The 20,155-nt window shown below is 38.2% G+C and overlaps 1 protein-coding gene across 3 annotated transcripts in view; it reads left to right on the top strand.

Moving 5' to 3' along the window:
- ATM (ATM serine/threonine kinase) overlaps positions 1-19,784 on the top strand; it is a 126,761-nt gene extending 106,977 nt beyond the window's left edge. For all 3 annotated transcript variants that reach the window (XM_070425974.1, XM_070425973.1, XM_070425972.1), the window contains 10 exons: positions 1,346-1,428; positions 2,518-2,658; positions 5,155-5,271; positions 6,222-6,371; positions 8,614-8,779; positions 10,564-10,650; positions 12,847-12,961; positions 15,477-15,540; positions 17,489-17,625; positions 17,733-19,784. In XM_070425974.1, the coding sequence (XP_070282075.1) occupies positions 1,346-1,428; positions 2,518-2,658; positions 5,155-5,271; positions 6,222-6,371; positions 8,614-8,779; positions 10,564-10,650; positions 12,847-12,961; positions 15,477-15,540; positions 17,489-17,625; positions 17,733-17,916 (1,244 nt within the window). In that variant the 3' untranslated portion in view covers positions 17,917-19,784. The remainder of the gene's footprint in view (positions 1-1,345; positions 1,429-2,517; positions 2,659-5,154; positions 5,272-6,221; positions 6,372-8,613; positions 8,780-10,563; positions 10,651-12,846; positions 12,962-15,476; positions 15,541-17,488; positions 17,626-17,732) is intronic.
- Positions 19,785-20,155: the final 371 nt, after the last annotated feature.

The raw sequence follows: 20,155 nt of genomic DNA, 5'->3' as shown, positions 1-20,155 counted from the left end.
TTCAATACCATTCACTTTTTCACTTAATATATTTTGGTGGAACTGGTAATAGATGACCACACTGAATTATTTGATTTCTCTGGGTAATCTTTTGTTGCAGAGAATTGTATAGAAGCACATCCTTTAAAATAACTGAATAGCTAAGATTTTTTAGGGTTAAAGGTTTTTAAAATAGTTAAATACTCACTGTGCCCTAGGACTTAAAAATGAAAAAGCCTCCATTTCTTCCATAGAATGCCTTGCATGTAATCCATCCTTCTTGCTGTGTCTGTTAAAATAATTATAAGATGCTGTAATTTTTGATTATATGCATTCACTTATAAGTATCTCTCTCCCCATACTTTAATAATGATATTCCATTTTGTTTAGAATCATATCTTCACATTTAAATTCAATAATTATTACTTTAAAATAAGAATGAGACTTATTGTGTTCCTCTAAACCAGCCGTTCTCAACCTGTGGGTCACTACCCCTTTCGGGTCCAACAACCCTTTCACAGGGGTGGCCTAAAACCATCGGAAAACACATATATAATTACATATTGTTTTTGTGATTAATCACTATGCTTTAATTATGTTCAATTTGTAACAATGAAAATACATCCTGCATATCAGATATTTACATTACGATTCATAACAGTAGCAAAATTACAGTTATGAAGTAGCAACGAAAATAATTTTATGGTTGGGGGGGGTCACCACAACATGAGGAACTGTATTAAAGGGTCGTGGCATTGGGAAGGTTGAGAACCACTGCTCTAAACAAACAAAAAATACCGTCATGTCCTTTACTCACTCTTTTTTTCTAACATGTATTTTTATTGATTTCAGAGAGGAAGGGAGAGGGGGAGAGAGACAGAATCATCAATGATGAGAGAGAATCATTGATCAGCTGCCTCCTGCACGCCCCCTACTGGGGATCGAGCTTGCAACCCAGGCATGTGCCCTGGACCAGAATCAAACCCGGGACACTTCAGTCTGCAGGCTGATGCTCTAGCCACTGAGCAAAACTAGCTAGGGCCCTTTAGTCACTTTTAATAGTATGGCAGGAATACATTAGGTAATTATCTTATGTAATGACTTAAAAAATATCTCAAGGTACTCAAGCTGTCCCCCTCGATCTGATTACCAGGGCCAGGTAACCAGCAACTGCATTTAACCATTGCTATGCTCTGACCTTGAGCTACCCTGTGTCCCAAGCTCTTGGATCTTCGTTTCTAAATCAGGGACTAAACCACGGATCAGCCAGAAGGGAGGGTCTGTGGCATCTGCTGAATTGTGCTTTACTGTCAGTGCCGTTCCTCAATTTTCGGTTGCCACTAAAACCTCTTTATTTTAAATACAGAAGGCATAAAAATTCCAGCAGACCAGCCAATTACTAAACTTAAGGACTTAGAAGATGTTGTTGTTCCTACTATGGAAATTAAGGTAATTTACCATCAACTCTTTTATTTTATTAAACTCAATTCCTCTGTGTTAGATTAAATCATTAGAAAACGTCTTTTTTGTAGATCAAAATTGGTTAAATACTGGCAGTTTCATTTGTTTCAGCCTATAGTTTTTTTCTTTATTAGATTCCCTGTGCTCAAGCCTTAAAATGCATAAAGGCCTCTCCAGCTTTCTTTTCCTTTGCCGTCAGTTCCATACCCCCATCTTTCTTATGAAGAATGTCTGTAGACTGTTATCTTCATTGGCCTGAAGGAAAAATTCCATGTGCTTATGCCAAGATTAGTTTTTAACTTGGCAAGAAAGTTCCTACTTGTGTTACTGGTTTTTAAAGTTCTATATGCATTATAATATATTGATTGTGATGTATTACAGTATTAAGCAATGCAGTATGTGTTGCAATATAAAATTGAGTATAATGTACATTTAGCTATGTAATAATGATCTTTTAGCTATGTAATAATGATCTTTTATTGCTATAAGTACCCTATGGTCAGGGATCTATGTAATAATAAAGGTTATAGTTTAGAAAATGATCATTTTTAACTACATTATAAATCTCTCCTTTGAGTTTGCAATTCAGTGGTTAGTACCTAAAGTTATTTGATTTGAAGTATAACTGTTTTATGTGAATTAACTAATATCTTCCCAACTATTCCATCAATATTATTTAGCTGAATAATTCCTGAAAATGCATACTTAGTAGTTATAACCTAGAGAACTCCTCTCCATGCTTTTCTAAAATTTACCTTATTATGATTTTGTGAGTACTATTTCTCAGATGACTTAACATGTACAAGTCAGTGTTAAGACATGTTTTCAGTAATTTTTCAATGACACTATTCCAATTTTGTATACCCTACTTTTATTAAGATATATTTAGGGAACTAGTGTCATTTTTTAAAGCTTTGTCTATGTCAAATATTCTCTTTCATTTAACAGAAAGTTATAGCTCCAGTTCTTAACCAACAGCACATTGACATTCATTCCTCTTTTTAGTATTAAAATTATTGATAATTCATTTTTCAAATAGTGTATCTGACCTATTATCATTTTTATATTTTTTATTAGGTGGACCCTACAGGAGAATATAAAAATCTGGTGACTATACAGTCATTCAAAGCAGAATTTCGTTTAGCAGGAGGTGTAAATTTACCAAAAATAATAGATTGTGTGGGCTCTGATGGCAAGGAAAGGAGACAGCTTGTCAAGGTGAGGCTCCCCTCCTGTGGTGTGGTTCTTAGAGAGTTGATGAAAAAAGTCAAAGAAAACGTTGATAAGTTCTTCCTGCTTTATTTATGTCTTTATTCTGAATAATTACAAGTGAGGAAAACTTATAAAATAGAAATACATTTTCTAGAAGTACAATGCTTTTCTCCATCTTTTTATGTGTCTCTGAAAGATCATCATTATTATAACGATTATACATGTACAGACAGGATGAGGTTAACCTTCAGCTTGCTCGTTATAGGAAAGATATTTTAGGGATTGTTATCTATATTCTTTTTTTAGTTTAAATTCTTTATTGTTCAACCCTTTATTCTTTTCCCCCCATTGACCTCTTCTCAGCCATTCTCACCCCCGAGCACATGCCCTCACCCCCCTACTATCTGTGTCCATGGGATATGCATGTATACAAGTCCTTTGGTTGATCTCTTTCCCTCCCTCTCCCCTGCCTTCCCTCTGAGGTTGGACAGTCTATTCGATGCTTCTATGACTCTGGATCTATTTTTGTTCCTCAGTTCATTACATTCCACAAATGAGTGAGATCATGTGATATCTTTTTCCATCTGGCTTATTTTGCTTAGCATAATGCTTTCCAGGTCCATCCATGCTGTTGTAAATGGTAAGAGTTCCTTCTTTTTTATAGCAGCATAATATTCCATTGTGTAGATGTACCACAGTTTTTTAATCCATTCATCTGCTGATAGGCACTTAGGCTGTTTCCATATCTTAACTATTGTGAATTGTGCTGAACATAGGGGTGCATATATCCTTTCTGATTGGTGCTTCTGATTTCTTGGGATATAGTCCTAGAAGGGGGATTACTGGGTCAAATGGGAGTTCCATTTTTAGTTTTTTGAGGAAACTCCATACTGTTCTCCACAGTGGCTGCACTAGTCTGCCTTCCCACCAGCAGTGCACGAGGGTTCCTTTTTCTCCGCATCCTCGCCAGCATTTGTCGTTTGTTGATGATAGCCATTCTGACAGGTGTGAGATGGTACCTCATTGTTGTTTTGATTTGCAACTCTCAGATGATCCATGACTTTGAGCATGTTTTCATATGTCTCTTGGCTTTCTGAATGTCCTCTTTTGGAAAGTGTCTATTTAGGTCCTTTGCCCATTTTTGATTGGATTGTTTATCTTCCTTTTGTTAAGTTGTATGAGTTCCCTATAAATTTTAGAGATTAAACTCTTGTCGGATATAACATTGGCAAATATGCTTTCCCATGCAGTGGGCTCTCTTGTATTGTTGATGGTTTCTTTTGCTGTGTAGAAGCTTTTTATTTTGATGAAGTCCCATTTGTCCTAGGAGCTGTATCAGTAAAGATATTGCTAAGACATATGTCTGATATTTTGCTGCCTATGGATTCTTCTAAGATTTTTATGGTTTCCCGTTTTACATTTAAGTCCTTTATCAATTTTGAGTTTATTTTTGTATATGGTATAAGTTGGTGATCTAGTTGCATATTTTGCATGTCTCTGTCCAATTTTCCCAACACCATTTATTGAAGAGACTGTCTTGACTCCATTCTATGACCTTGCCTCCTTTGTCAAATATTAATTGAGCATAATGGTTTGGGTTGATTTCTGGGTTCTCTGTTCGGTTCCATTGGTCTATATCAGCGGTTCTCAACCTGTGGTTTGCGACCCCTTTGGGGGTTGAATGGCCCTTTCACAGGGGTCGCCTAAATACATCTTGCATATCAGATATTTACATTACTATTCATAACAGTAGCAAAATTACAGTTATGAAGTAGCAACGAAAATAATTTTATGGTTGGGGGTCACCACAACATGAGGAACTGTATTAAAGGTTCACGGCATTAGGAAAGTTGAGAACCACTTGTCTATATGTCTGTTCTTGTGCCGGTACCAGGCAGTTTTGAGAACAGTGGCTTTGTAGTATAGCTTGATATCTGGTATTGCGATCCCTCCAACTTTGTTCTTCTTTCTCAGGATTGCTGTGGCTATTCGGGGTCCTTTTTTATTCCATATGAATTTGTGAAGAGTTTGTTCTAGGTCTGTGAAATATGTTGTTGGTATTTGTTACTTCTATTCTTGATTAGTTCAAGTTTAAGGTCCTTGCTTCAATATGCTGAGTCTGGCACTATGCCCAAGTGCTAGCAAATGTACCAAAAAGAATGGTGATTCTCCCTTAATCTGTTCAAAAGCTCTTTGGGCCTCGCTGAGGAGTGGCCGAGAGAGAACAGTTGCCCCACCCAGCTCTTTTGCATCTTGCCCTCAGGTGGAGAAGTTTCAGTTGAGGGGGCTTCTTTTTTCTAAATTGCTCTGCCTACTCAGTGTTACAGCTTCTTCTGAAAGAATAGCCTAGTTCTTAATTACTTAAGAGACCATTAAGAGGAGCACTGATGCCCAGATTGATTTCTGAGTGCCCTTTCACTCTCTTCAGATGTCTCTTGCTATGATTTTATTGTAAAGAAATGAACTGTGCTTAGTTGTTCATTTTTTATTATTATTCTGAAGGGCCGTGATGACCTGAGACAAGATGCTGTCATGCAGCAGGTTTTCCAGATGTGTAATACATTGCTGCAGAGAAACACTGAGACCAGGAAGAGGAAGTTGACTATCTGCACATACAAGGTAACTCGTTTTTACTGCTGCTGCTTCACCAAGAGTAATATTCAGACCAGGGGTCAGCAAATGTTTTCTGTGAAGGACCAGATAGCACACATTTGAGATGTTACGGGCCACAAAAGGTCTCTGTCATCTGTCCTTTATATTTCCTTTACAACCCTTTTAACCTGAAACCCCATTCTTAGCTCACAGGCTCTTCAAAGCAGTCTGGGGCTGGGATTTGTCCAAGGCCATAGATTGCCAGTCTCTGATTTAGCCACATTGTTTTTTTGTTTGTTTATTTTTTCTTTTTTAAAAAAGAACTCATTAATGTTAACTGCAGTGAGGTGTTTCTTATAATCAACTAAAGTCTTTTTTCCTTATCTTTAACCATTTGGCTTATTTCTGGTATAAAAGTACTCTTAAGAAGAAAAGTGCTATTAAGAAGGAAATACTGTGCTTGTCAGTGGCTCAGCTGGTTAAAACATCATCCTGTATGCCAAAAAAGTTTGTGGGTTCAATTCCCAGTGGAGGCTCTATGGAACGCAACTGCTCAATGTTTCTCTCTCTCATTGATGTTTCTCCTTAACCCTTCCCTTCCCTCTCTCTCAAATCAATAAAAACATTTTTTTAAAGTACAAAGTATAAGGAAAACAGGGCTAATTCCTCTTCCAAATGGAACCAACTAAGTATGGCTCAGTGTAGGTGATGAAGGGGATCATAAACAGGACTGACTTCTCAAGGGAATCGTGGAGACTAAGAGGTGAGCAGGTTCTCAAGTCTAAGCAGCAGGCTAGAAGATCTTACTCTTTGAGCTTAAAGAGTAAGCTTTCCTCCAAAGAACTTTGTCTCCTGTGGACAGAGAAATAGTAGTACAACTTGAGAAAATGCTTCACCCTGACTCTGATAGTTCAATGATTATCATATGCTATTTAATGCCCTTCCATAATCAAAAGGTATTTAATCTATAACTTTAGGTGGTTCCCCTCTCTCAGCGAAGTGGTGTCCTTGAATGGTGCACAGGAACTGTCCCCATTGGTGAATTTCTTGTTAACAATGAGAATGGTGCTCATAAAAGATACAGGCCAAAGGATATCAGTGCCTATCAATGCCAGAAGAAAATGATGGTAAGTGACACCCAAAAGTATAAGTTATTGCAGGATTGTTTAATAGTTTATTAAAGCTCAAGGTTATCACATATAGAATATAAACAGTTTTAATTTCAGCAGGTAATTGTTAATGATACTAAGTAAAAGAAAGAAAGTTCACCAGAATAAAAGGTTGTATGAGTGAGAAAAGAAGGTTTTTAAACTGTAATGTCAACCCTTGTCTGATGAGAAATTTAATATTTTTCAATGTATACTAATTCTTGCCCTAACCGGTTTGGCTCAGTGGATAGAGCGTCGGCCTGCGGACTGAAAGGTCCCAGGTTCGATTCCGATCAAGGGCATATACCTAGGTTGCGTGCACATCCCCAGTAGGGGGTGGGCAGGAGGCAGCTGGTCGATGTTTCTCTCTCATCGATGTTTCTAACTCTCTATCCCTCTCCCTTCCTCTCTGTAAAAAATCAATAAAATATATTTTTTTAAAAAATGTATACTAATTCTTAACAAAACACTAAAACAAAACCATTATGAAATAATTTTTATCTGAAACTAATATAGAGAGCTTCTAAGACATTTGCCACATTACACTGGTCATTTGGCATTCACTCTCAGCAGTGTTTATTAAATGCCTCCTCTGTACCAGGTGAGCTTTCACAAGTCTGAAATTTCACAGATGTTATGACTAATCATTGTACTCGTCCCATTGAAAGGTGAGAAGAAATGCAGAGAACTTCACTTGCCCAAGGTCAATGAGCGAATAAGTGGTGGAGCAAGGATTTGCACCTTGTCTGTACAACTCTAAAGTCCACTTACTTCTCCTTTCATTGTTCAGGGTACAGAGGGTACAGTGCAGGACAGAGGAGGAAGTGGTTAGTTCTCCCTGGGATGGGGCATGGAGAGAATCCGATTCAAGAAAGGCTTCATAGAGGAGATGGTGTTTGAGGCAAGTTTTGTAAATGAATTTGTCTTCAAGCAGAAGAAGATACAAGCAAAGAGAAGGAGGTATGAACATGCAGTTAAAGACAGCACAGCCTTAGTCTTTGAGGAGGAGCAGATAGGATATTGAATCAGTAGTCATTAGTCAAAAAATAGAGGGTTGCATTATATGCTAAGAAATGTGCACTTTGTCCTGTAGGCAATAGAGAACCCTTGAGAAGAATGTTAATATCAAATTTGCATTTTAGAAAGATAACTCTGGCCCAGCCTGCGTGGCTCAATGGTTGAGCATGGACCCATGAACCAAGAGGTCATTAGTTTAGTTCCTAGTCAGGGCCTATGTCTGGGTTGAGGGCTTGATCACCAGTGAGGGGCAGCCATTGATGTTTCTTTCTCTCGTCAATGTTTCTATCTCTATTCCTCTCCCTTCCTCTCTAAAAAGCGATTAAAACATTAAAAAAAAACAAGATAACTGACAGCACTGTGGGTTATGTTTTCAAAAATTCCAACTAAAGGCATGAGGCAGGGGATCTAAACTAAGATTCATAAACAATAGGAATGGAGAATAGGGGGTACATATGAGAAATATTAAGTAGGCAGAACAGGTAGGATTTGGTTGCTGATTAGAAGTGGGATTGGTGAAAACTTAGTCAGTAGCACCCAGTTTTCTGATTGGGGTGTTGGGGTAAACGGAGAGGCCATTTACTGTGTAAAAAATAGAGGAAGTGTCTGTGCTTTGCCACAGTTGAGAAGGTGGATTAGTTTGGATTTGGAAGTGATCCCAGTGAAGATGTTGAGTGGGCAGTTGGGAAGCACATCGTGCTGGAGCTTAATGAAGGTGTCCCGGCCAAAGGTGGAGATTTGGAAGTCATCAGCACATAGGTGAGAGTAGGCCCAGTGAAGTAGACAAGCTATGCTTCAGGAAGGTATGTTAGAAGCCAGGTCTGACACTTGTCAGCTGCTTTGCCATCCATCAGTGACCCATTCTTCCTCCTTTTTGTTTCCTATCCCACCCCTAGCACCTAGTGCCATAACACCACCTAAGACTGTCTGGAACTACCTTTGTCACTTGTGTTTACTTTCACATAGATTACAGGATCATGCAAGTTAGTGTGCATCCTCCCACTAATATGAAAACCCTAAAGGTATTAGAACTTGTTATTAATTGCTTCCCTGACCAGTGTGTTAGCTTCTTGAGAGTAGAGATACCTTATCTTTTTATTACCTTTATGTCTGTCATACTATTTTCCATATAGACACTCTTAGTAGGCTTAAATTACTTGAACACAATATTGAGAAAATAATTTTATATTTGATCTATTTAAAGGATGCACAAAAGAAGTCTTATGAAGAGAAATATGAAACATTCATGGATATTTGTAAGAATTTTCAACCAGTGTTCCGTTATTTCTGCATGGAAAAATTCTTGGACCCAGCTGTTTGGTTTGAGAAACGATTGGCCTATACTCGCAGTGTGGCTACTTCTTCTATTGGTAATCTTACACATTTTAGTAAATTCACACTTCCCACATTCTTAATTGCAGGGGATGATGTTATTGATAGTGGTTGTTAACTAAATTGTTTTCATCTTTAGATCATTGAGTTTTTTGTTCATCTTGATTTTTTTTTAAATCATTAATTCATTTCATCAAGTATATACCAGAGAGTGGAAGGGAGGGGGAGAAGGGACACACACACACACACACACATTGATGAGTTGCCTCCAGCATGTGGGATCAAGTCCGTAACCCAGGTATGCTCTCTTGACCAGGAATCGAACCTACAACCATTTGATGCACGAGCGACACTCCAACCACTGAGCCATGCCAGCCAGGGCTCATCCTGATTTTTTTTTAATTAAATATTTTTTTTAATTGATTTCATAGAGGAAGTGAAGGGGAGAGAGAGATAAAAACATCAATGATGAGAGAGGCTCATTGATTGGCTGCCTTCTGCGTGCCCCCCTGACTGGGGATCAAGCCTGCAATCTGGGCATGTGCCCTGATCTCCTGGTTCATAGGTTGACGCTCAACCACTGAGCCATGCTGGCTGGGCTCATCCCGATTCTTAGCTTCTAGTTGTAGCTCTTCTTAGCATTTGCAGGAGAGACTTCTCCTGCCCCAAGGTAGGGAAACAAGACTGGTTATTCTTTTTTGTTTAATAGTGAATATGGTTTATTTTCTCTTCCTGAATTCACTGTGTTATTTTCTGAGATTTCCTTTGGAAAATAATAAAATGCATGATAACTGCATGTAAATTATTTCCTTTAATTATTAGTGTTTTTTGTGCAGAACCTCTGTAATACCATATTATCACCCAATGATTGACTCTGTTTAATAAGATTTTGTTTTTAGAATAGAAATAATGATATCTATTTAAATATTCAGTCTCCAATGTGTACTTTGACTTTGTTTTGCTTTTTTCATTTGTAAGAGATTGGAAAGGCTAGATAGAGCAGTTAACAAAATCATAGAGTATGCGGGCTAACAAGAACATCAGAGACCTTTTATCTTTTAATCCACTGGCTTTTAACTGAAGACCACTGCCTCCATCACTTCGGGACCATTCCCCAAGAAGGCAGGGCATGTATGTTTTTAAAAACTTGTAGATAATTATGAAATTCTCTTCTTTTCTACATTGAGGATCGTTCATCTGATTCAACTAATTTAGGTTATAAACAAGAAAGTAGGCCCTGTTAATGACAGAGTGAGCCATCCTAACTCCCTATGTGGTGTCTTTTCTGTAACAACCTAATGTCTTTTTTTAGGTTAAAGGCATTTTAAGGCATGTTATAATCTGTCTTAAAAATAGAAATCAGTTTGGGGGTTTTTTTTTGGTATATACCTGATGAAATTAATTAATGATTGATGTGTGTTAAATATAACCAAGCAGAAGAAAGTTTCTGAAGAATGAAGAATTTACTCATAAATTACTCAATAAATATTTGAATGCAAAGGCACTTGGTCCTGGTAAATAATGGCCTCAACTTTAACCACACCATTGTCAAAGTACTAATATTTTTAAGTGTGTGCTGTATTTGTAAGGAGGAAACTTTTTAGCAAGTTATCTAGAGTTTATAAAATGCAGTATAAATGAAAATAGCCGGTGAGATTTGATTTCAATTCAAAATGGCCAGCTATGAACATGATTTCATTAAGTAGGCTAAAAAGCCCAAGCTACTTAAAATTATGTAGTCAATGATAATAGTTGAAATTATGACTAAATGTTATTAGAAATTGATGATATCAGTGATTTCAGGTTTGTTTTTTTTCCCCAGTTGGTTACATACTTGGACTTGGTGATAGACATGTACAGAATATCTTGATAAATGAGCAATCAGCAGAACTTGTACATATAGATTTAGGTAAGTCATAAAAGATACGTATTTTTATTTTGTTTAATAACTATTTAGTCAACAAGAAATGTTGATTTTCTACCAAAGAAGATGTATATGTTATAGGAATGGGGAGGCAGTCAGTGTGCCAGAGTAGAGCCTGCATGTAATGGAGTAGCATGAGAGATAGATTGCTACGAGGCTGTAAAAAGCCAAGCTAAGAAGTTTCAACTTTAATCTCTTAAGTAATGGGAAGTAAATGAAGATATATTTAAGCAAGATGTGATTACATTTGATTATTGGAAAGGTAATTTGGGAGCAGTATTTATTGGCTGCGGGGAGGCAGGTTAGTTGGTATTATAGTAGTGTAGACAAGAGAGGTTGAAGATTTGGGCGACATTTGTGAAGTCCAGAGCATTGGATTTGGGGACTTTTTTGCAGTAACCTGCACCAGTGATCTTAGATGTGGGAACTGTGGGAGAGGGGGCTCCAGGGGAACTGAAGTTTCTAGTAAGGAGCAGAGCAGGTTTTGTAAAGAATAAGGAAGCAGTAAGTTTAGTTTTGCAATTTCCAGATGGAGTAGGCAGTTTAATATATGGGAGAACAAATAAGTTGAGCATAGTGACGTGGAACTTTCAGCAGATTTCAGGCGAAGTGAGTGGACTGGAGGAGGTTCTGAACTCATGCATCAGCCGTGATAAAGAAGACCAAGGATGGGGTGTGAGGAATGCTGGTGTTGAAAAGGCTGAGTCAGAAGAAAAACAGGAAAAACCAATAAGTCATGGAAACTAGGAGGGGGGCGTATCTGGAGGAAACATTTTTATGAAGGAAGAAGTGCTCCGTAGTGGCCGATACAGAAAGGTCAAATAAGATGAATGCAGTAAAAAAGGCCTTTGTATTTAACAATCAGTGTTAGAGGCCTAGGAAGTAACTTTTGGATAGAATGGTTGAAGTGAGACTGTAAAAAGGCAAGGATCGAAGGAAAGTTAAAGATGTATAGACTAAGAATGTGGAATTGTCCCACAAGAAGTTTAGAAGGAGAGGGTAGGGTGGGAGAAATTTGCCACAAAGATGATGTAGAGACACATATTCACTCCTCTTTTTGGTTAGTGTTGACTGTTTTTTGTTTGCTTTGTTTAATATGAGAGAGGCATGAACATGTTAGATGTTGATAAAATACAGGAAAGATAAAATTAAAACAGCAAGGGAAATTATAAAGTGCATGAGCGGTAGAATTGGCTTTCCATTGGAGGCATGTGAGCTTTTCTGCTAAGAGGAGGAAAGGGTGAGTGCTAATAGGAAAGTCAGAAGCTAGAGGGAAAGAGGATTTTAGGAAAATTGTATTTGCTCTTCTATTATTTCTGAGAAATAGAAAGCATGTTTACTTGCTAATAATCAGAGGGATGGTAATCAACCTTAAAAGAACAATAAAATTCTAAAACAGGTACCAAGAAAATGAGACCAAGAGTTGTAGAAAGGGAGAAGTAAAAAGACACGCAAAGCAGTTTAAGGGTCACTTTCCTAAGGTGAGAATCCTAAATTTGTAGTGGAGCCAGTAGTGTCTCCATATGACTTCTTCCACCAATCCTGAACGTCCCTGGAGTTGAAGTTTTAGTTAGAAATGGTAGGTGTGGTGGGGCAAGGAGATTTGAGGTACTAGTGAGAGTAATCAACTTTGTAGTCTATACTCTGGGCTGAGCAGGGAAGGAAGAGAGGCTAATAGACTAGAAATCTCAATGAGTTTGAAGACTATTAAATAAGTGTACAGAAGAAGAGGTCTTGATTAGAATGTAGAATTTAAGAATTCTAAGAAGGTACAGTTTTAAGAAATTAGAAATTCTACAATGTAATCCACATAGATGGTTTTCTAAGAGAGAATAAAATTTAATTCCATTAGAAAGAGATCAAAGATATTATAAATATGAATTGATATATATATCTATATATATCCTCTGCATTTTAAATTCTCCCTGTAACTACTTCATTTTTAAAACCATCCTTGAATCTATATTTCTCTAATTATGTCAAGAAGTAGTAAATGTTTCTTTAACAGTGGTGGAGATGAGGAAGCTGGGCTGAGCAGAAATGGAGTGAACTACTGTGTGTTGTAGTACTGAGAGGATATAGGCGACAGAGTATTCGGTGCCTCTACAAAGTTCACGTGCCATTTGGGAGGAAAGTCAATTAGCTATGGAACCTCCTAACCTCACTGTGTTTTTCTCTTAGGGGTTGCTTTTGAACAGGGTAAAATCCTTCCTACTCCTGAAACAGTGCCTTTTAGACTCACCAGAGATATTGTGGATGGGATGGGCATTACTGGTGTTGAAGGTGTCTTCAGAAGGTAAGGATGTAAGATAGGGCAGATGATTTTAGGTGTCAAAGTTATTTGGGTTGTTGATTTTTATAGATTACAGAATTCATTGCTAGAATTACATGCCCGTGCTTTGCCAGCACTAAGGAAGAGACCCTGGCTGAAAATAGCAATTGTTTCCCCTTCTTTCAGATCACCTCCGACCTCACCCAAAATATCAGACGTACTGTTCTTCCTAACCTCTGGAAGCTGCCCACCTTTATCTTCAATGCCTCTCTTTGACTAACTTTCCTTTTAATGTTCGAAACTCCTCTCAGGTGCTCATCGGTGAGAGTATAATCGGTCCCAAAGGAGCTTATGAGCCAGTTCCAGTGCCTGTTAAAAGAAATGTGCAGTTCCCTATATTTTCCCTGCATAGGTCTATGTACTCAATTTTTAATGGGGCAGATTCTAATAATTACCACAGTAATTAATGACTGAAAGAAATATTTCATAGTATTGTATTATTCTTATATTCACACATATATATTTTTTATTAAAGTATAATTGACATACAATACTTTATTAGTTTCAGGTGTACAATGTAAGAGTTCGACATTTTTACTATAACTTACTATGCGATCACCATGATAAATCTAAAATTTATCGCCATATAAAATGATTATGATATTGTTGACTATATTCTCTGTGCTGTATATTACATCCCTATGAGTTGTTTATTTTATTTTTTACTTGTTTATATTATAACTGGAAGTTTGTACCTCTCAATCTCTTTCACCTTTTTATTCATTCCCCCCACCTCCTCCCTTCTGACAGCTATCAGTCTCTGTTCTCTGTTCCTATGAGTCTGTCTCTGATTTGTTTTGTTGATTTTGTTTTTTTAGATTCTACACATAAGAGAAATCATAGGAGATTTGTCTTTCTTTGTCTGACTTATTTTAGACTCTAGATCTACGTAACAGCTTTGTTGCTGTTGCTTCTGGAGACACATCTAAAAATATATTACTGGGGTTGATGTTAAAGAGTTTACTGCCTATGTTTTCTTCTAGGAGATTTGTGGTTTTAGGTATTATATTTAAGTTTTTAAAATCCACTTTGAGTTTATTTTTATGTATGATATAAAAGAGTGATCCAGTTGTATTTTTTTTTTTTGCATTGTTGCAAATGGTAAGATTTCATTCTTTTTTATTGCTGAGTAATATTCCATTGTGTGTATATATAACATCCTCTTTATCCATTCATCTATTGATGGACACCTAGTTGCTTCCATAGCTTGGCTATTGTAAATGCTGCAGTGAACATAAGGGGTGCATATATATTTTCCAATTAGTGTTTTTATTTCAATAAGTACACAGAAGTGGAATAGCTGAGTTATATAGCAGTGCTATTTTTAATTTTTTTAAGCACCTCCGTACTGTTTTCCACAGTGGCTGCACCAATTTACAATCCCACCAACAGTGCACAAGCGTTGCCTTTTTTCAACATCCTTGTCAACACTTGTTTGTTGACATTTGATAATAGCCATTCTGACAGGTGTGAGGTGATATCTCCTGTGGTTTTGACTTGCATTTCCCTGATGATTAGTGATGTTGAGCATCTTTTCATATGTTTGTTGGCCCTCTGTACAGGGTAGGGCTAAAGTAGTTTTAGAGTTGTGAGTATGCAAAACACAGATTTAATTCTTTGTATTATCATATATTAATTTCCAGTGGGACAAAGATAGATTTACGAAAAGCAATTTATTTCTGTATTATTTGTTAACTATTGTATTAGTTTCCCTACAAACAACTGTAGACGTACTTTTGTTCTGCCGTGTATGCCTTTGGAGAAATGTCTGTTCAGGTACTCTGCCCAATTTTTAATTGGATTGTTTGTTTTCTGATTTGTGAGTTGTTTGATTTCATCATATATTTTGGATATTAACCTCTTATCTGGTATATCATTAGGTTGTCTTTTTGTTTTGTTGATGGTCTTCTTTGCTGTGCAGAAGCTTTTTAGCTCCATAATGCTTTTGTTGCTGCTGCCTGGAGAGACATCTCCAAAAAAATATTGCTAAGATTCATATCAAAGGGTTTCCTGACTATGTTTTATTCTAGGAGTTTTATGGCTTTTAAAGACTTATACTTAAGTCTTTAATCCATTTTGAGTTTACTTTTGTATATGGTACAAGAAAATTGTCCAGTTTTATATTTTTGCATGTATCTGTTTAGTTTTCCCAACACCATTTATTGAAGAAGTTGTCTTTTCCCCACTGTGTATTCTTGCCTCCTTTGCGGTGGATTAAGTGACCGTACAAGTGTGGGTTTCTTTCTGGGTTCTCTATTCTGTTCCATTTAGATATATATTTGTATTAATTTTAGAAACATCTATTGAAAGTCCACTCTGCCAAGTTCTATGCTCTTTGAGATATTAATTTAGAAATTATTAATAAGGATATTCTCAGTATACTACACATGAAGATAGATGATTGATAGATAGGTAGATAGATAGATAGATTTGAAAACATTGGTGTATAACAAAACCCATATTTACAATGTGCTTGTAGATGCTGTGAGAAAACCATGGAGGTGATGAGAAACTCTAAGGAAACACTGCTAACCATTGTGGAGGTAAAGTATATTTAAGGAAGTCTTTATTTCTCTACCTGTCAGGCTGTTAGCAAGTCACTGATTTGAGGATGAATGCCTCATTTCCATGTGGTGGAGTGATGTGGGCTGCAGGAGGGGAGGGGCTTGCACACATGGGTGAATAGTGGTTTAGAATGGCTCCAGTTCCCTCCAGTTTCTTACCGTGTTACAGCCTAATAGTCATCTCTAGTCTTTATTACATAAATCAGCACTTTTATATCTTAGACTTCTCGTTTTGTATTGTTTTCAGAATGGATTCCATTGCAGGATTAAGAGAAATCATTAGTTATCTCCCACGCCGAGGTTCAGAACCATTTAGTCTGGCAGATGAAGGTCAGAGTCAGCATTGGTAGTGGAGGGGCATGGCTGCAAGTGCAAGCTGGCTTGCAGCTGGTGTTCCCTGCTGTCCAACCTTGGGGCATGCACACTGCACCAGGCTCACTGCCTCATGCTAAACGGCAGAAAGGGGAGGAAGTCGAGCACATTTCCAGTGCTCATGACCTTAGCTTTACCCGGCGAGAACTGGGCAACTAAGGCAGGTGTTCACCACCCTGGTCGAGTATCTGCAGCAGAGACAAGGAGTCTTTCCTCCTCAGGGAAGCATGGGACGTGGAGCTTGGGCATGCCTCCCTCACATCCTTCAGCTTTTTGTTCCGTTAACCTGGTGGTGCTGGCCCTGGCTGGACTTCAGTATCCCCTGTACTGCTTTTACAGAATATTGGTGCTGACCAAATTCGAACATTTGTATTTTTTAAAAACTCTATGCAGCCAGGGTTGAGAATTAGTCCAATTCACCAGCATTCACCTTTGAGCCTGTGGTCAACAAGGGTGGGTGTATCCTGTGTAGAGTGAAATTAACAGTCTGTTAGGGAGGTCCTGTGTCCACCTTATGAACCACGGAGATCTGTGGAATGCTGGTGGCAATACGGATTTTTGCTACAAAGGGGATCCCAGTAGTATGTTGATAATTTAAATAAAAGGCTGTACCCAAGGCTGAATGAAGATGCATTCCCTTTTCTTCCTTCCTTCTTTCCTTCCTTCCTTCCTTCCTTCCTTCCTTCCTTCCTTCCTTCCTTCCTTCCTTCCTTCTTTCTTTCCTTTTTTCCTTCTTTCTTTTTTTAAAATATGTTTTTATTGATTTCAGAGAGGAAGGGAGAGGGAGAAAGAGATAGAAACATCAGTGATGAGAGAGAATCATGAATTGGCTGCCTCCTGCACACCCCCTACTGGGGACTGAGCCCACAACCCGGGCATGTGCCCTGACCAGGAATCAAACTGGAACCTTCTGGTTCATAGATCGATGCTCAACCACTGAGCAACACCAGCCAGGCTCCATGTGTATCTTAAGATGTCAACCACAACACTAGACCTTGGGTATTGAGGAGCTTTCAATAAATTATACCTTTTTTTTCTCCCCTCAAAGTTGGAACTGAGAGAAAAAGCCTTAGAATAGGATAGAGTTCAAAATGTCAGGTTATTACTGATAGAACTATTGGAGAACATGGCCTGCGGGTGAGATCCATATAGGCTTGTTAGTGCTGTCCACCTCCCATGACCTAACCTGTCCCACCTGAGGGAGAACGGGGCTTGCAGAGTACATGCCCTTATCCAGGACAGGAGAGAGAAGGAAAGGAAGTGACTGGTGCTTATCCCTTCTAATAGGTTAGTTTCACCCAGTAAGGAAACATGGTCAAGGTGTACCCCCACCAGGGAGGTAGAGTGACTCCAGAACGGGATAGGAAGCCCGGAGCATTATGCTCATGTAGTTTCCTCCGTAAGGAAACAAGAAGTCTGTGCAATAAGTTTGTCCCTCCTGCAGTCAGCTGCCGTATGACTGGCTGCTGTTATGTTTATAATACTGGTTATGCTGTTTATAGCGACACCATCAAATGCACATTGTTCTTCTGATACGTCTGTTCTCTCTGTCTAGGTCCTCCTGTACGATCCTCTCTTTGACTGGACCATGAATCCTCTGAAAGCTTTGTATTTACAGCAGAGGCTGGAAGATGACACTGAGCTTCACCCCACGCCCAATGCTGATGACCGAGAGTGCAAACGAAACCTCAGGTGAGCGTATTTTAGGAAAGAGCTATAGTCAGTTGTTCAGATCTTCCTGTTCCCCAGGCCCTTTGAACTGTTCCACCTCATTAACACCTTTGTGTTTTCGTCATTAGTGAAATTGACCAGAGTTTCAACAAAGTAGCTGAGCGTGTCTTGATGAGACTACAAGAGAAACTAAAAGGAGTGGAGGAAGGAACTGTGCTCAGTGTGGATGGACAAGTGAATTTGCTCATACAACAGGCCATGGACCCCAAAAACCTCAGCCGACTTTTCCCAGGATGGAAAGCTTGGGTGTGATATTTGGCATATGAAATTCCCTTGAACTCAACCTTCAGAGGTTATCTGTTGGCCTTTATTTTTGACCCACCTCCATACTTTGAATATATGGTATTAATATTAGCTAAGCAAACTACTTACTGTGTCGTTTAAAAAGTGTTTCATACTCGCTTCAATCACCTAAAGTTGCTTTGAGGTCTCAAGGGACATCTCTACTTGCACACTTTAGAAATAATTATCATTCATGCTCTACTTCTAGGCTAAACATTTATTTTTTTCTCCTCAAGTTCATGCATGTATCATTTCCAGTAGAGTCACTGATTTATTTTTGCTTTAGCTGAAAATGGAAGCAGAGGAATGCCAGAATATCACTGACAGTTTCTCCTGCCTTCTATTTTAGAACCACTGGTTTTAATTAACATTTGTTTCCCAGATATTACATATGAATGAAAATTATTTAATATTAACATATAAAAGGAAGAAAAAAATTCAAAATTGTAACCATCTATATATCAGGGTAAAAACAACCTTAAAAATAAGAAACAATGTTGGAAACAGCAGCATTTAATAGGTTTGGGTTTTTAGTAGCAAGATCACTCAATGTTACTGAATAAAAAAAGTTGTATGGAGAAAAAACGTCAAGTATGATTACTATTATAAAAAGATGTATATTGAACCTACTCATTCTATCCTCTTTACCTTTTAAGCCCATCTGTGTTTTCCATTACTTTATATTTCTGTGATGCCTTCATCTCTGTCTTCTAGTTCATGAATTATCTTGTCAGCTATCTGTATAATCTCCTTTTAAAATTATTCATTGGGTTTCTTCTTTCAAAACTTGCTTTTCATTTCTAGCTGTGTATCATTCTTCAGATCTGCCTGTTGTTTCATGATGTCCTTTTAAAAAAACTTTTCAGTTCCTTTTGTGTCACTTATCACTTTAATTAAACATCTCTGTTTTATAGGCTAATAGCTCTATTAAATCAAGTTCCTGTTGTTTGTGTGTGTTGGTCCTTATATATATTTGTAGACTGTTTACCCGTGTATTTTGTAAGTTTGAAAAGTGAGCTTATTTTCAGCAAGGCTTTCTCTGGGGGGATCGTGCGTGGCCTGCGTTAAGAATAATTCCTTCGAGATAAATTTTGTGTCTTATGTCATATTCCCAGGGCTGTTACTAAGAACCACTGGATGTTAATTTCTTGGCTTCGGAGTTTCCAGACCTCAGAGTGTAAATACTGAGGAGACTCCCAGGCCAAGACTGACTCCTCCTCAGTGTCCTCCTGTGCTGGTGGGCAGAATGTTTCCTGGACCCCCTTCCCCGAGGCTGCCCTCCTCATGTGTCCCAGCTTCATGTTGGGCTGCAGGGGAGGTGTGTTTTACTCCTACCCACTGCCTTCTGCAAATCCAAGGTTTCACCATTTCCCTTATAGACAGATGTTAAAGCAGAAACCCATAGGTTAGTGGGGTTGGCAGTGGAAACCACGTAGAGAAGCTACTAGAAAAGCTAATAAATTGAGACTAAACAGTTTGTCCAGATCAAGGGGATCATAGCCACCCCACCATTCTCTGTGCTAGTCATACCACCCCAAAATATCTCCCTCATCAGTAGGTACGTTAATCCATGGTTATTATAGCATACACTTAAAATATGTACACTTAGAAATGCTAAGAATTTGAAATGGTCTAAAGCAAATAAATGCAAAACGAAAAAACGTTGAACTTACTAAAGATTTAAGTAAGCTGGTCTTTAAAAATGTGGAATGCTAGTGTACTGGCTTGAAATATAGAGATATAACGCCATTTCACATTTTAATTGCACCTTAATGAAATTATATATTTTATATAGATTTATTTTAGGACTATTGAATGTATTTCTTTACTGTTACTGTTTCTGAATAAATAATTCTAAAAATGTGTGCTAAGACTCATTCATATTATTCACATCTTTGAGTGTTCTGTGTGCCAGGCATGGTGCCGGGTCCTAGGGAAGCAGCCGTGAGCAAAGAGGGCACAGCCACCCTTACAGAGCTCAGTCTGGGCCAGGCAGGCAACAAAGGGTGTGAACTGGGGAGCCTGCTGCACAGGACCAGCCAGGTAGGCGCATCTCAGTCTAAACAGTCTGGGAGTACTTCTTAATTACCCCATGACGAAAGGCAAATGAATGTTTTTTGGGCCTAGAGCAGTGGTCGGCAAACTGCGGCTCTCGAGCCACATGTGGCTCTTTGGCCCCTTGAGTGTGGCTCTTCCACAAAATGCCACG

This window comes from Myotis yumanensis, unplaced genomic scaffold (genome assembly GCF_028538775.1).
Source record: "Myotis yumanensis isolate MYYU_CA2020_CCGP unplaced genomic scaffold, mMyoYum1.0.hap1 SCAF_10, whole genome shotgun sequence".
Classification (NCBI taxonomy): Eukaryota; Metazoa; Chordata; class Mammalia; order Chiroptera; family Vespertilionidae; genus Myotis; species Myotis yumanensis.
The sequence above is the reverse complement of the archived record's forward strand: the minus strand, read 5'-3'. Positions and strand labels throughout refer to the sequence as shown.